This window comes from Protopterus annectens, chromosome 5.part0, assembly GCF_019279795.1.
Source record: "Protopterus annectens isolate FY-2018-M chromosome 5.part0, PAN1.0, whole genome shotgun sequence".
Classification (NCBI taxonomy): Eukaryota; Metazoa; Chordata; order Ceratodontiformes; family Protopteridae; genus Protopterus; species Protopterus annectens.
This window is the reverse complement of record NC_056735.1, coordinates 1,372,033,542-1,372,050,492: the sequence shown is the minus strand read 5'-3', so window position 1 is coordinate 1,372,050,492 and position 16,951 is coordinate 1,372,033,542. Positions and strand designations below refer to the sequence as shown.

The 16,951-nt window shown below is 43.0% G+C and overlaps 1 protein-coding gene across 1 annotated transcript in view; it reads left to right on the top strand.

Moving 5' to 3' along the window:
* Nucleotides 1-16,951, top strand: part of PICALM (phosphatidylinositol binding clathrin assembly protein) — a 1,485,257-nt gene that overhangs the window by 46,126 nt on the left and 1,422,180 nt on the right. The window contains exon 3 of the mRNA XM_044072003.1: nt 3,720-3,843. Within this exon, the coding sequence (XP_043927938.1) occupies nt 3,720-3,843 (124 nt within the window). The remainder of the gene's footprint in view (nt 1-3,719; nt 3,844-16,951) is intronic.

The window sequence follows — 16,951 nt, the reverse complement described above, 5'->3', positions numbered from 1 at the left end:
TACCAACATACTTTTCTGATATTTGGTTTGCGACTGCACCAAGGGTTTTCACAAAGTGTGTGGCTCCCATAAAAGTTTATTACAAAACAAAGGGCATTCACATCTGTCTGTCTGGGAAACTGCCTCATAGGTTAGTACTAGGCTAACTGCCCTTGCGAGCCATTGTAAGCGTAGCCAATTATCCCTTGCGAGACTCAAACCCTGCACCTTGTGTTTGTAAGGAAAACACCTTAACCATTAGGCCACTCTCCCAACCCAACTTCTTTCTTTCCGGCTTTATCACAGGATGAGGTGGACAAGTCCTGCCCTTCTTCCAAGGTCACTAATTTTCCTTCAGCTTTCAAAAGTCAACCATGACCCCTTCCAAAACAGCGATATTCCTTGGGGGTGCTCCTTCCACAGGTTGATAGAGGAGAAGGTTTCAGCCAGAGAATGCATCAGGGCATTTGAGTACATGGCTTCCACTAATTTGTACCTTTTGCAAAGATGTACATGAGAAAAAGTTTGGAGCCAGCACTCCCAGATCCTGAATCCCTATCATGTCTTGCATATTCCAAGACCTGGAATGATGTTCCATTTAGGCCAGATGGAATTTGTAATACTGTTCGGTTAAGAACCACCCCCCCCTTTCTGTGAGAACGTATGCAGTTGAGCTAATCTTGGAATGTAGTCTTGGAGATTTAAGGTACAAGGGCTTGTGTCATACAGCTCAATAAAAGAAGTACACAAATGTGGAAGAGAGAGTCTTGGTGCTCAAGGCGTTCCTATCAGTATGTAAGAAAGGTATCATGCAGGTCACAAGGGTGATATTGCAGCGATAAAATGTATACTAAAAATGGCAGAGTAACTTGGTCATTCCCTTTTGCCCGAAGGCATTGACTGTCTGGAAGATGGCTCCACAGTGCCAGATGACCCTAAAAGCAATCCTCATCCCATCTTAAGTAACTTCCATAGCAAACCAAAGGCAGACTATTTTGAGTGGATGTTACACAAAGGTGTTTTCCATCAGTTGATACACAGATGAGAATATCATAGAGAAAGGCCTGTTTGCAGCTCAGAAAAACAAGACTGCTAAAGAACTTCTTTGCAAAAACATAATGCAAAGATACTTCTACAGTAGATGCATTCTTCAATTGGAGAAGTCTCTTTATGCATTTCCCCCTGGGCTTCTAGGGTGAGTCAGAAAGTAAGGGATGAGAGGCAAGTGATGCTCTTAATAGCACCATTTTAACCCAAGCACCACTGGTTCTCTTTCCTCATGTAAATGTCCATGAGGGAAACATTATGTGCTGCCCTTGTAGGTTGACATCTTATCCCAGACCAAGTTCACAACTTGGTTGATTTGACTATGTTGCCTGTTGGTCACCCATTTACTGAGGACGTGATTACCATACTTAATGAGGCTAGGAAGTTTAACAACTAAGAACTCCTGTTTATCCAAATGGAAGAGATTTTTCCCCTCTGGTGTCTCTGAGGAGATCAGAACTGCATCACAGCATAGTTGTCTCTGATCCTGTTATATTTAAATGAGTTGTTCAGTTTAAGGTTGGCCAGTGCTTTTGTTTAGGTGCATCTTCTGGCCATTGCAGTGTGTCTCTTCTTGGACCTGCCATTGACATGCTTGCTTCCTGTTAAAATCTTTAATTGGGGTACTATATCTGAGATGATACAGAAAAAGGAGGTATGTCTTAGATTATCAGACCCAGCCAGCTTTTCAGCATGCAACTATAGTTCTCTTCAAATTTCTGACTTGGGAGTAGCATAAAAACAAGCTTTAGTAGCCATCATCTAGTCAAGAATGATGACGGCAAAACTTTTTGAGCCCTGATTTGCACAGAACCACTTTTATTCTTCTACAAGGACAGAGAACAAATCCCTCCTTTATGTACTTACAGAGCTTACCCTAAACCATGCATTTCAGTTATCTGTCTTCTTTCTCAAAAAAAAAAAAAAAGGATGCGGGAGTCCACATTCCCTGAGTGTGCACAGGAAGTTGAGATATTACTTTCACAGGGGCAAGGATATTAGAAGCTACAATCAGTTGTTTATTTCTTTTACAGCAAGAATGGAGGAGGAGGAGGAATGCCTAAATGGTCTTCTAATTGGTAGCACAAGAAAATAGAGGAAAATTGTAGATCCAACTTCACTTCCTCAATGGGGTGACTTCTTGGGCTATCTTTTAACAGTACATGAAGTTGTCTATACCTTTTCTATACTGTTTTACTGGACACCTCTGCAGGGCAAGAACTTGGTTTGCTACAGCCATCCTGTGGGATATGTTGTAGCTTTGTTCTCTCTTTCAGACCAGCTGCCTATCCTTGTGAGCTGTGGGAATCTGCCCACTAGTCAGAGTACTGGAACAGTGATCTAAACAAAACACAATACTGTTGTGTAGTAACTTACCATTAAACGAGGAGTGTGAGTAGCTTACTGGTGCAGTACTATTCCCCGTCCAGATTATCCCTCCCTTCTATGTTTGAGCAACTTGAATTTTTTATGCAGCCCCTTCGCCTTTATTTACAGGACTTTAGGCCTTTTCAGGTCTTAAAGGAATAACTCATTTTCCTCTTACTGCTTACCTAGATTAGAACTTGAGATTTTTTTTATTATTATCTTCGTAAGGAATATATCAGGGGCTTGTTTCCTTAGCTTTCAAGGTAAATGCCCTTTATATTTCTTGGTAAGAAAATGCTAAAATACAGATGTCAGTGTTACACATGGAATATCCTAGTGCCCCTGATCGTAGGGCATCCACATGTCTAGAAGGAGAAGGTTGCTCAGCTCTGGAAGCTGGGCTTTCTGCAGTTGAAGTTGCACTTGTCAGGATTACTGCAGCAGTAGCCTACTTAAACATAGACTTTTATGGTAAGTGTTTACATTGAGAAGGTACTGTTGAAATCAGGGCAGATTTGTCATATTAGTCCTCCACAAGTTGTGTTGCTTGAAAGCAAGGCCTGACTAGGAAGAAACTGAAGTGGAAGGGGGATCTGTTATGACAGACATGATGAAATGGGGCGATAGCATCTGGAAGCACATCCACAAGACCAAGTGTCGAAATCCTGGATGATATTGAGATCAATGCCTGTGGCAGCCAAGCCCTGTGATTAGATGCTTCTGCAGTGGTCACTGTAAAATCCAGTGTTGTAGTGTGTTCATTGATGGCACTGTGCTGCTTCCGAGATCTGAAACACAGGACAGCTTTTTGTTCTTTCCATTGTTATAGTCCCAAGTTTCTCTTACCTGCTTTCAGAACTTTTTGAACTTGTTAATTTAGCATTTTTTTTTTTTGTTGTATATTTCCTTCGTTGAAGGTTGTGCGTTAGGCCCGGCAAGCCAGCACGTAAAAATCTACTGCCAATCATTAGCGGACCGGAGTTCCGCTGTGGCGACCCCTAACCGGGAAAAGCAGAAAGACGCAAATTTGGTGAATAAGGCAAATACTACTTTACATTAAGTAGACCATACTTTGTAATTTATGATAAAGAACAATAGAAAAGTATCAATGCCATATCTTTGCTGCCTTATTTAGTAACATACATTTGTCAGGTGTATACGTTAAACAGTGTTGCTTTTGGGCCATAAAATACTTTGTTTTAACAAGAAAGCAGCCATAGGTACAGTAGAATAGCTTGCTTTCTTATGTCATTTTATTGCTCGATTAAAAATAGGTGCATTTTTAATTATTTATTTATTTATTTTTTGCTATTTATTTTTTTTAGGGCTAGCACTCTTTCAAATGCAGTTTCATCTTTTGCAAATACAGGGATGTCTCTCACCAAAGTTGATGAAAGGGAAAAACAGGCAGCTTTAGATGAAGAACAGGCGCGATTAAAAGCTTTAAAGGTAACCATGTGGGTGTGTTCATTAGTGTATGCGTGCATGCTGCCATGAAAATCATGGCACATATGGTAATTTCTGTTTACTTTTTGTTCATCTGTCATCTACATCTTGACCTGGCTGTTATCCATTTCAGTGTTACTGAAGTAAAAACTGCTGGTTAATGTGCCTTGAATGCATAGAACAAGTTGCAGTTTCCAAGAAGAGTGAGCTTATGCACCTAGAAGTTAGCAGTCTTGTCTCCACTTTTTATCTTAAAACAAAAAATCATTAAAGCAGCCATTATTAGAAAATCTGCTGTTAATGGTGTGTTTGATAGTTATGGGTAATTACTGATGCATTTTATATTTTCAGTCTTCATAGTCCTACATTTTTCACAAATGTAGTAAGAGGTTTGACCTGGAAAAAAAAAAAACATTGGCTGATGTGTCAGTTAATTTCTACTCATCTGTTATCCCATAATTGTAGAACCTGAGCTTAATCATTTAATACCAAACTTTGTTTTCCCATTTCCTTTAAAATTGTATGCATTTAGTTGTGTCTTTTATTTGTTACATAATGAAAGCTTCTGACCACAGCTAGAAATGAATGCTTTTTTTTAGTTTTTCAGTATATCATTTCACATAAACATAGCACTAATGTCGTGCCGTATTTTTGTCTACATACACGTGCCATAAGAGTGGAAACAAAATGTAATATTGTAAGGCAAGTGAAAACCAACATTAAACACAAGCCCCAGCCAACAATTTTTTTTCCATTTGTTGATGGGCTAACAACCCAGGGGGCCTTTCTAAGTCTTGCCAAGTTTTCCCAAGAGAGTAATGATGTCCTCTATACAAATAGGACGTTGAGGGCCTGGCATTTATAAGCTACCTCTCTCAATAAGGGACATGGGTGCAAGGCCTGGTGTAAATTTCTTATTTTCCATCCACTGGTTCCCCATCCACTTTTATTTTCAGATTAATTGCAGTTTGCTTACAGACTTAGTGCTAGTCTTACACTGGGGGGGGGGGCTCCATGGGTTATTTTGTACATCTGTGCTGTGTTACACCCTGAGGTGGTATAAAAATCTGCGGCATACCCCCTTTGGAACATGCGTTGTGTACCCTGTACTGATAGTGTGTTTGTGTCAGCACAAGCACACTGCACTGGTTCTTTGTTATTTCCACTCACTCATATAGTTAACATTTATCATTTTGAATGATTTTGCTCTCTCTGCTTAAAATGTATGTGTACTCTAAACTGCTATTGTCAGCTGAGGAATCAAGACCATGATATATGCTGCCCATTTTGTCTAGGCCCCTCAGTTTACTGTTGTTGACACTAACACTGAAACCTTTGTTGCAGTGACATGGGTGAAGAAAACAAGGTAATACTAGTGTCCAGTGCCTAATAGTAATGAAAGTGGCAAAGTAATTGGACCAGAAAGAGGGAGAATGAACCTGTTTTGAAGGATTCACTGTGTAAGGAGGACAGTTAAAGATAAGGGATTCTGAGAGCAGGACTTAAGCCAGTAGGTCTGGCATCACTTTATAGTTCATGCGCTCACTTTGACATCTGCTCCTCACCTTGCTTGTTCTTCTGTAGTAAGAGGTCATTGCCCATGTATTTGTCTTGTGATATGTATAAGTTTGAACAGAGTGAACCACTTCTTGAAAATGAGACCCTGGAGTTGGTTGCCTTTTCACCTCATTTGTAGAAATCTCTGAGGTTTCTACAAATGACAGAGAAGGTAGCTATTGAGTCCTGAATGCAGATTATTATGTCTGAATTTGGATGTGAGAGGTCATCTCCTTTGCTGCTCATGTGTAGTTGGCAGCTCATCTTTGAAGATCAAATCCATGCTTCTACCAATTTTGAGGTTCCATTCTGGGAATGTAAGGAGATCCTTACATTTACGAAATCCTGTCTGCACTGGCTAACAGACTCTTGTCCTTTCCTTAAAGAAATGTAACAGCACATAGTAGGAATAAATGGAAATGAAACCCTGTCCAGTATTCTCTTTGGAACTAGCCTTGAAGGATTGCTTTCTTTGTTACTTGATGGCATTGTGGAAAAATAAATAATGTGGCATTCAGTGCTTGTAGAGGAAAACTCAAAAGTGTCTGTTATTGCAAAGTAAAAATGTCAATGAGTGAGAAATCCTGACTTGTACCGTTTTATGTAACAGTTCAGCAGACAAGACCTAACAGAAAACATTCAATATTTGCACACAGTTGTTTTGGTGTTCTACTTTATAGTAATCAATCAAGCTTGTTAAAGGCTATTTTTTTAACTCCTTTCGTTGGAGTCGGATGAAAACTTGTCACTGTATATAGTTCGACTTTTGAAGAACAGACTGTGTCATAGCAGACATGCCACTTTTCTTTTTTAGGCACTTTCCCTGTCGGACATTGTGGTCATTTCCTCACATATCCAGTTTGAATGCTTTGTGAGCCACCATCATAGGTCTTCATTTTAAGTTAGAAATTCATAATTCTATGATGTAGTACTTTTTAATGTAATTTGAGTAAATAATTAAGGATTGCATTTTAGATTTCCTGCGAGAAAGTTGATACTTTTTCAAATATATTTAAGTAGTACAGCTTTATACAAGCATTGTTAGCTCTGGGGCCAGCTTGACCTTATTTCAAATCCCTCCCCCTGTATATGTAATGTAAACACACAGACACACATACATGTGTGTGTGTGTGTGTGTGTGTTTGCATGTGTGTGTGTGTGTGTGTGTGTGTGTGTTTGCATGTGTGTATGTATATTTATATATATATATGTATATGTATATGTATATATGTATGTGTGTGTGTATATATATATATATATATATATATATGTGTGTGTGTGTAAAATATGTTCACACAGACATGCCCACACCCAATGGGATGTATTTTCCTTTATTTTGCACCTGTTTTATATGAGTGGTTTCTCAGTAAAAAACAATGCAGTATTTTATTAAGAAATTTCCCACGTAATTCTGTTGTAACCAGTAATGTCATCATTGGGAATATTGTAGGGATATGTTTGTAAGCCTTCATTGATTGGACTCTGTGCTTGCATCGTAGTGCATCCATTAGAAGTCTGTGGATACACCTCATGCTTGCCCTTGTGTCAACATCACCAAGGTAAAGATCACTGAAATTTTGGTGACATCAGGACAGGGAATGTCGGTATTTATTAGAAAGCTTTTCAGTGAAATTGGCTTTGTGGCTCTGTCCCTGTCTGGTTCTGTCCCGCTGTCACCAGATCGCAGAGAAAACACCAAGGATGCTCATCGTGTTTCACTGTTGCAGTCAATTACACTTGGGTTATCCTGCTGGCAGGCTACCCGCAGTCTGTCTGAATTCCAAAGTTCTGGTCCGGCGTCGGTTGCTGTCGCCTCTTCCCTGACGTCAGTGCGCCAGGGGTATAAAAGATGCAGCCAACGCCATTTTCTTCAGTCTTTCTTGCCACGCGGTGCCCGAAGCAAAAGCAGATGTCCTTCAAGGATGCATCTGCAGTCCTTACATATGGGTTGTCCTGCCTCAGGCAGCCCTTCAGTCGGCCGGATTCCAAAGTCTGGGTCCGGCGTCGGCTGATGTCGCCCATTCCCCAACGTCAAGGATGCTCATCGTGTTTCACTGTTGCAGTCAATTACACTTGGGTTATCCTGCTGGCAGGCTACCCGCAGTCTGTCTGAATTCCAAAGTTCTGGTCTGGCGTCGGTTGCTGTCGCCTCTTCCCTGACGGCAGTGCGCTAGGGGTATAAAAGATGCAGCCAACGCCATTTTCTTCAGTCTTTCTTGCCACGCGGTGCCCGAAGCAAAAGCAGTTTTGCAAGTGCCGGTCGGCCGACTCCTGAGATTTCCGAAATTGAATTTTAAGATCCGAAGTCGCTAAGTACCCCGTTGGGGAAACTTTTGTTTGCTCCAGACCGATGTCAGTAAAAGTTAACAATTGTATTTCTTGTGGAAAGCAAATACCTCATAAGGATTTTCATTCTTACTGTATTCCTTGCCTAGGCCCTGACCACGACATTGCTAGTTGTCGGTTTTGCGCTAGATTCAACCAACGCACTATTAAGCGTCGGTTCAATTTTGCTTTACATTACTTTGGCCAAAGATTTAACTATATAATGCCGTCAGAACAACAGACGACTGGAGTTCATAAAAAGCGCAAGGACAAAGAAAAGGACAGGCATCCGATGTCCAAAACGGATGACGAAACCTCTTCTAGGCCAGTTGGCAGTTCGCCGGTGCTCAGTGAGGCGCTTTCGCAGCCCCTGACACCTGCTACCTCATAGCCACAGGCCGCCTCAGACTCCCACGTGGAGACAACTAGGCCTCTGAAAACTCAAGCTATTGGGCCTACGGAAACTATTCCCTCAGATGGGTCCAGAGCTGCTGAGCAGGTATCGGCTTCTGAAGGTGTTTTCAGACCTTCACAGCTTACTATCAAGACCACTTCAGCAACCAAGGCAAAGTCCAAAACACCTTTAAAGACAAAGAAACAAGTACACCACTCACCTGGACAGTTATCCATGCCAAAGAAACAGATGCTTAAAATGGCTGAGGACCTAATTACTCTGATCAGGGGTTCCCATCCCACTCCTGATAAAAGGCCTAGGCAAGATACTGACAATGATTCCTCTGACCAGGTTTCTATTTCCTCTGATTCCTCTTCAGAGCAGGTATATTTTCTTCCTCCCTATGAGGACGACGCTGAAGAATCTATCCCTTCAGCCTCTCCTCCTGAGGATTACTCTTTTGGGAAAACACTGCACACCGTGAGGGAGAATTTCCATAAGGAGAGCCAGGATTATTCATAATCTAAGAAAAGGCTCAGAGACTTTCTTTTACTGCCTCAGCACAGGCCCTTGCTATTCCCCCTGTATTAGATATTGTTGATGATGTATTTTCTGAATCCAGTTTGTCTCCTGATTCTTTACCTCCTGCACCAGTTAAGCCAGATAGGTACTACAGGGTCCCAAATTGTCATAAATTTCTTTATAAAAACCCTGCTGCTGACCCAGAAACAATTTCTCAAGGTCCCAAAGGGGTCAAGGCTTCCACTGCAAAAAAAACCCTGTTCCCTCTGATAGGGATTCTAGAGCACTGGACAGATGGGGGGAAAAAAGTTTACACCTGTGCTACTTTAGCTGTAAGGGCTTTAAACTGCCAGTTTCACATGCTTAAATATCAACAATACCTAATGTCTTTGCTAAAACAGAAAATGCTTACTAGTTCAAAATGTTCTGAAAATAAGGAATTGCAGGATTTATTGCATGCCGCTGAACAAGTGGGAAAGTATACTTTGCAATGTGGTTTTGATTCATTAGAGGCTTCTTGCAGAGCTGCAGTTACAGGTTCTGTCATTCGAAGGCATGCTTGATTAAAAGAACAAAGTTTACCTGATCATGTTAAAGGAAAATTGTTGGATGCTCCATTACAGCATGATACTTTGTTTGGTGTTAAGGCAGAAGAGGTGTTAAAGAAAACGGAGGATAAAGCAAAATCAATGCAGACAGTAAAGGATTTCTTACAGGTTCAGCCACGCAGATTTAGCAGAAACTGGCCTTCTAAAAATTGGTCCTTTCCAGTGTCAGACAGGCCACAAAGAGGCAGATACAGACGCCCAAGAGGCAGATCTCAGCCCCAAGGCTCATACAGACCTAAGCAGTGGGATGCTTCAGCCCCCAAAGGCTGAGAAGACAAATCACAACCTTATAAGAAACAGTCCCAATGAACAAATAAAGCCTTACAAACAATGAAAGGTAAAAGGCAGCTGTTGCAAGACAAAAGCGACACTTGATGAATAGTAATTCCTTTATAAGCAGAAAACTCCAAGTCCAATAGTAATACAAACAATATTCATCCAAAATAAAGCAATACACAGCAGTATTAAGCACTTTCGTCTGGAATTACTATTCATCAAGTGTCAAAACAGTCCCAATGACTTTCCTCTACCAATGCCAAGCACTTACCTTTTGACTGCATCCTTAGGGGGAAAACTAGCACTCTTCTCACAAAACTGGCACATGATCACCCAGGACAAATGGGTACTGAATATTGTTTCCCAGGGTTACAGGTTCCACTTTCACACCCTACCAAGGTCAAAAGGTATGCCAGACCTGCCACACAATCTATGGGCAGAGGCACAAAAGCAAATTTCTGCACTCATGGACATGAGGGCTATCCAAAAAGTATCACAGCAAGAGCAGGGACAAGTATTTTACTCAAGACTTTTTCTGGTACCCAGAAAGGACAAAGCTTGGAGACCAATACTGGACCTGTCTACTCTAAATACCTTCCTGGATGTTCCAAAATTCAAAATGTTGACACTGCAGCAACTACTACCCATGCTGGGCAAAAAGGCTTGGCTAGTTACCTTGGACCTCAAAGAAGCATACCTGCATGTCCCAATCAGACAGTCTTGCAGAAGATACCTCAGATTCATTGCTGGCTCAATGCATTACCAGATGTTCATCGTGCATACAGCTGCAGTCATAACATATGGGTTATCCTGCCGTCAGGCGGGTTCCCGGTCGGCCGAATTCCAAAGTCTAGGTCCGGCGTCGGTTGTCGTCGCTTCCTCCCTGACATCAGTGCGACAGGGGTATAAAAGAGGCAGCCGACGCCATTTTCCCCAGTCTTTCTTGCCGCGCGGTGCCCGAAGCAGAAGCAGTTCGCATGTGCCGGTCGGCCAGCTCCTGAGATTTACGAAAGTATTTCAGCCGAAGTCTTCTTGAAAGCTAAGTACCCCGTTGGGGAAACTTTTCTTGCCTCAGACCAATGTCAGACAAAGTTAATAATTGCATTTCATGTGGGAAGCAAATACCGCATAAGGATTTCCACTCTTACTGTATACCTTGCTTAGGCCCAGACCACGACATTTCGGCCTGCCGTTTTTGAGCTAGATTCAACAAACGCACTATTAAGCGTCGGGCGGAGTTCGCCCTTCACTTTTTTGGCAAAAAAAATTTAATTATATTATGTCGTTGGATACTGCGACTCCAGTTTTGAACAAAAAACGCAAAGATAAGGACCGGCATACGAGGTCCGCTCCACCTACTGATACCACACTAAGGCCGACTACCGGTACTCAGCGAGGCACCTACGCAGCCCCTGAGTACCGATGACAATGCATTACCGGTGTCTTCAGTACCTGAGGTCGCAGCCTCCTCGGCCCCCATTCCTACTACAGATACCGACGCCACTCCTGGCGGGGGAAACTCAGAATTTAGACAGGCCTGCCATTTCTCAAGGGGTCTTCAGGCCTTCCTCCTTCTCTATTAAAGCCTTCACTAAATCTAAAACAGCCATGAAAACCAAAAAACAGGTTCCTCAGACACCCTCTCAAGGCACCATGCCTAAAAAACAGATGCTTAAAATGGCAGAGGATTTGATTACTCTTATCAGGGGTTTTCAACCCCCCCCCTCTGACAAAAGGCCCACATTGCAGGAAGACTACCCTTCCTCAGATCAAGCTTCTATTACCTCAGAACTATCTGAGGACCAGGATTGTGCCTATTCTCCATTCGAAGACTCTGATTGCAGAGGAGTCTATTCCCTCGCCCCCCCCCCCCCCGAGGACTTCTCTTTTGGGGAAACCCTGCATACATTGAGGGAACACTTTCACTGGGAAGGCCAAGATTACTCAGATTCCAAGAAAAGGCTCAGGGAATTTCTTCTGCTCCCCCAGCATAGGCCTCTGGCTAATCCCTCCTGTTTTAGGTATATTGGATGATGTGTACACAGAAGCCAGCCTTAATCCTGATTCTTTGCCTCCAGCTCCTGTTAAACCAGACAGGTATTACTGGGTTTCTGATTCTCACCAGTTTCTATATAAAAGCTATACTGCTGACCCAGAAACTATTTCACAGGGTCCCAAGGGAATTAAGGCCTCTACTGCTAAAAACCCATTACCTTCAGAGAGAGATTACAAATCTTTAGAAAGGTGGGGGGAAAAGGTGTACACCTCGGCCACTTTAACCATGAGGGCATTAAACTGTCAGTTCCATATGTTAAAGTATCAACAGTTTTTGATATCTCAGCTGAAAAACAAGATGACACAACCAGAACAACCAGATTTAAAAGAGTTGCAGGATTTGTTGCATGGTGCAGAGCAAGTGGGTAAGCATACCTTGCAGTGTGGTTTTGATGCTTTAGAGGCCTCATGTAGAGCTGCTGTTACGGGGTCTGTTATACGTAGGCATGCTTGGCTCAAAGAGCAAACCTTACCAGATCATGTCAAAGCTAAATTATTAGATGCACCTCTTCAAAAAGATGTATTGTTTGGTGTTAAAGCAGAGGAGGTGTTAAAGAAAATGGAGGAAAAAGCGAAATCAATGCAAACAGTGAAAGATTTCCTGCAGGTACAGCCTCCACGTTTCATCAGAAACTGGCCTTCAAAAAAATGGTCCTTTCCAGCCACGGACAGACCTCAAAGGGGCAGATACAGGCATCCAAGGGGTAGAGGGCAACCTCAAGGATCTTTCAGAGCCAGACAGTGGCAAGCATCAACCCGAAGAGGTGGAGAAGATAGATCTCAGTCTTTTAGAAAACAGACACAATGACTTCCCCCTACACCTGCCAAGCAAAGCTTTAATGGCAGCACCTTTGGGCGGAAAACTGGCATTATTTTCAAAAAAATTGGCATATTGTTACAAAAGACAAATGGATTCTGGACATTATAGACAGAGGCTACAGGTTCCACTTTCACACCTTTCCAAAAATGAGAGGCATGCCAAACCTGCCACAAAATCAAAGGGCAGAGGCACAAAAACAAATTTCAGCTCTCATGGACATGAAAGCAATTCAAGAGGTACCGGCAAAAGAACAAGGTCAAGGGTTTTATTCCAGACTATTCCTGGTACCAAGGAAAGACAAAGATTGTAGACCTATCTTAGACCTATCCATCCTAAACACATATCTACAGGTGCCAAAATTCAAGATGCTCACATTACAGCAGCTTCTTCCCATGCTGGGCAAGGAGTCTTGGCTGGTAAAATTGGACCTCAAGGAGGCATACCTGCATGTCCCTATCAGACAAGATTGCAGAAGATACCTCAGATTTCTTGTAGGTTCAACCCATTACCAATTCTCTGCATTGCCCTTTGGCTTATCTACTGTGCACAGAGTTTTTACGAAATGCCTGGCATCAGTAATCGCCTTCTGCAGACTACAAGGGATACAAATCTACCCATATCTGGACGACTGCCTGATCCAAGCGGACAGCAAGGACATACTACTGCAGCACCTGGCGTTTGTAATAAAACTGTTGAACTTCCTGGGATACACAGTCAACAAAAAGAAATCAAAACTAGTACCCTCTCAACAAATAATTTTCCTGGGTGCCAGCTTGGATACAACCACCCAGATGGCCTACCTCACGCCAGGCAAGCAAGGGCAACTGTCTCAATACTTCAGAAAAATGGCAACTTACACCAGGCTAACTGCAAGGAAAGTCCTGCAGGCTCTGGGATTCATGGCATCTTGCATCCTACTAATCCCATGTGCAAAGCTGCATATGAGGAAACTTCAATGGTACCTAAAAAACTTATGGTCTCAACACAGCCACAGCTTGGAAGCAATTATACCACTCATTCCATGCCTTCAAAAGGAATTTATGTGGTGGGCTCAAGCTTGCCAAAGAAACACAGGTCTAACTTTATGTGTACCTCAAGCAACTCAAATCATCACAACAGATGCCTCAGACTACGCCTGGGGAGCACACATGACAGATCAGTGCATTCAGTGAAAATGGGCACGAAAAGAGAAGCTGCTTCACATCAACCAAAAGGAAATGCTAGCCGTGCAAAAGGCTATTATGACCTTCAAAGACCTACTTTATCCAGGCCAGCTATTGATAAGGACAGACAACACCACAGTGATGTGGTACATAAACAAACGGGGGAACTCATTCATACCCCCTGTGCAGGCAAGCCATGACCCTATGGAACACAGCACTGGAACTGAAAATTCAACTACAGGCACAATTCCTGCCAGGGAAGGAAAACACACTGGCAGACAATCTAAGCAGAAATATGACAGATCCACACGAATGGAAGTTGCATCCTCAAATTTTCACAAAGATAACTCAGGCATGGGGACAGCCACACATGGATCTCTTTGCTACCCACAGAAACTGCCAGTTGAAAAAATTTTGTTCAAGGACCTATCATCCACAGGCCTGGAAAGTGGACGCACTTTCCTTCAATTGGGCAACATTGACAAGTCTATGCCTTCCTGCCTCTTCCTCTGCTGCCCAAAGTTCTATTAAAAGCCAAAGCAGAGAGGCTGAAAATGATTCTCATTGCTCCAGACTGGCCAAGGCAACACTGGTATCCGCTCCTGAAGAGCCTGACACATTCCCCACCATGGATCCTACCTCTAGTCCCTCTTCTGTCGTCCCAGCACAACTACAAAACTCTTCGCAGCCATCTCAAAACTCTAAATCTAGCTGCATGGAGAATTCCTTGATTTCCCAACAGTTTCTCCTCTCCAAGGAGGTGCAGGATGTCATCTTGGAGGCCAGAAGACCTTCTACTAGAAAGGCCTACTCCGCAAAATGGAAACGATTTTGTGCCTGGAATCAAAAGAAGGGACAGAATCCTTGGGTAATAAATATACCTCAAATTTTGCAGTACCTAGCTGAGATGTTAAACAATGGACTTTCCTTCTCCTCCATCAAGATCCACGCTTCAGCCATTTCTGCACAATACAACACAGATCCTCCCTTATTCTCTCATCCTCTCTTAAGGCAGTTCCTCAGAGGGGCAAAGAATATAAAACCCCCAAGAAAACTACCAGTCCCTGCTTGGGACCTCAGTTTCGTATTGGAAAAGCTGACCCTTCCTCCCTTCGAGCCAGCTTCTTCATCAGAGTTACAGTACTTGTCATGGAAAACAGCCTTTCTTCTGGCTTATCACCTCAGCTCGCAGGGTTTCGGAGCTACAGGCCCTCATGGCTGTGCAACCATTCATCATTTTCCATCAGGATAGAGTTTCCTTACGAACCAACCCTACCTTTATGCCAAAGGTAGTATCCAGTGTAGCTTTGAATCAGACTATCCACTTACCTACCTTTTATCCTAATCCACAAAACAAAGGGGAAAGACCACTACATTCCTTGGACATTCACAGACAACTTCGTTATTATTTGGACAGGACAAAGCCATTCAGGAAATCTGAGCAACTCTGTGTCCTATGCTGCAGGTGCTCAAGGAAAGGCTATTTCCAAACAGACAATTTCAAAATGTATAGCCCACTGCATAAGCTTTTGTTACTCATTTCATGGAAAAACTGTGCCTGCATGCATCGGATCCCACTCCACCAGAGCCACAGCTACCTCTGCAGCCTTCCTCAGGGGGGGTCCCTACCAAGGATATTTTGGAAGCAGCCACCTGGAGTTCAGTGCACACTTTCTCCAAGCACTATCACCTCCCACTATACTCTAAATCTAGAGTGGGCTTTGCCACAGCAGTCCTGCAGGGCATCCTAGCCCCTCCTAGTTCCACTTAGTGCCTACCACCCTTACTTAGCTTTTGGATTCTTCCCATATGTTATGACTGCAGCTGTATGCACGATGAACATAGTACAGTTTTGTACCTACCATAAATGTAGATGTTCGAGTGCTCATACAGCTGCAGTCCAGGTTTCCCTCCCTCCAACCCCTCTTAGGACAGGCCTTATGACAAACCCTTTTCATATAACCTTTTGGGGTATTCTTTTATGGTGTATTTGCTTGCAAGTACTGTTTTTGATTTATCAACATTGCATTTTTGCATAACATTATGTTTGCCTTCCTTCTGGGGGCACCTGACATCTGGGGCAAGAAAAACTGAAGAAAATGGCGTCGGCTGCCTCTTTTATACCCCTGTCGCACTGACGTCAGGGAGGAAGCAACGACAACCGACGCCAGACCTAGACTTTGGAATTCGGCCGACCGAGGACCCGCCTGACGGCAGGATAACCCATATGTTATGACTGCAGCTGTATGAGCACTCGAACATCTACATTTATGGTAGGTACAAAACTGTACTTTCTCTGCACTGCCCTTTGGCTTATCTACTGTGCCCAGGGTCTTCACAAAATGCCTGGCACCAGTAATTGCATTTTGCAGACAAAAAGGAATTCAAATATATCCCTAATTGGACGACTGCCTTATTCAAGCAGACAGCAAGGACACTTTACTAAAGCATCTGGTGTTTGTAAAAAGATCATTAATTTGCCTAGGGTACACAGTAAATGAAAAGAAATCAAAACTAGTGCCCTCTCAAGAGATAATATTCCTAGGTGCAAGCTTAAATACAACTGCCCAGATGGCTTATCTCACGCCAGACAAACAAAGGCAACTGACTCATTACTTTCAAATGATGGCAACAAAGACCCAACTACCTGCAAGAAAGATTCTGCAGGCTTTGGGCTTCATGGCGTCCTGCATCCTGGTAATTCCATATGCAAGACTGCATATGAGGAAGCTACAATGGTATCTAAAAAGTGTTTGGACTCAACATTGCCACAGCCTGGAAACAATAATTACTCTCATTCCCTGCCTGCAACAAGAGTTTTGATGGTGGGCACTGGCCTGTCACCACAACAAGGGACAGCTTTTCACTTTACCCACAGCCAGGCAGACACTAACAACAGATGCATCGGATTATGCCTGGGGAGCACACGTGGCAGGAAAATGTATACAGGGCAAGTGGCCCACAGACCAAATGCATATTCATATCAATCAAAAAGAGATGCTAGCTGTCCAGAATGTCCTGACAGCCTTCAAGGATCTACTACATCCAGGACAACTATTACTAAAGATGGACAATACTACAGTCATGTGGTACATAAACAAGCAAGGGGGCACACATTCCTACCCCCTCTGCAGGCAAGCCATGACTTTATGGAACACAACACTGGCCTCTCAAGTACATCTGCAGGCACAATTCCTGCCAGGAAAGAAAAATACTTTGGCAGACGAACTAAGCAGAAACCTCATGGACCCTCACAAGTGGAAACTAGATCCACAAGTCTTCAGCATGATAACAAAGAAATGGGGATGCCCAGACATAGATCTGTTTGCCTCCCCTCACAACTGTCAACTACAGAGATTCTGCACAAGGACTTATCACTCACAAGCATGGA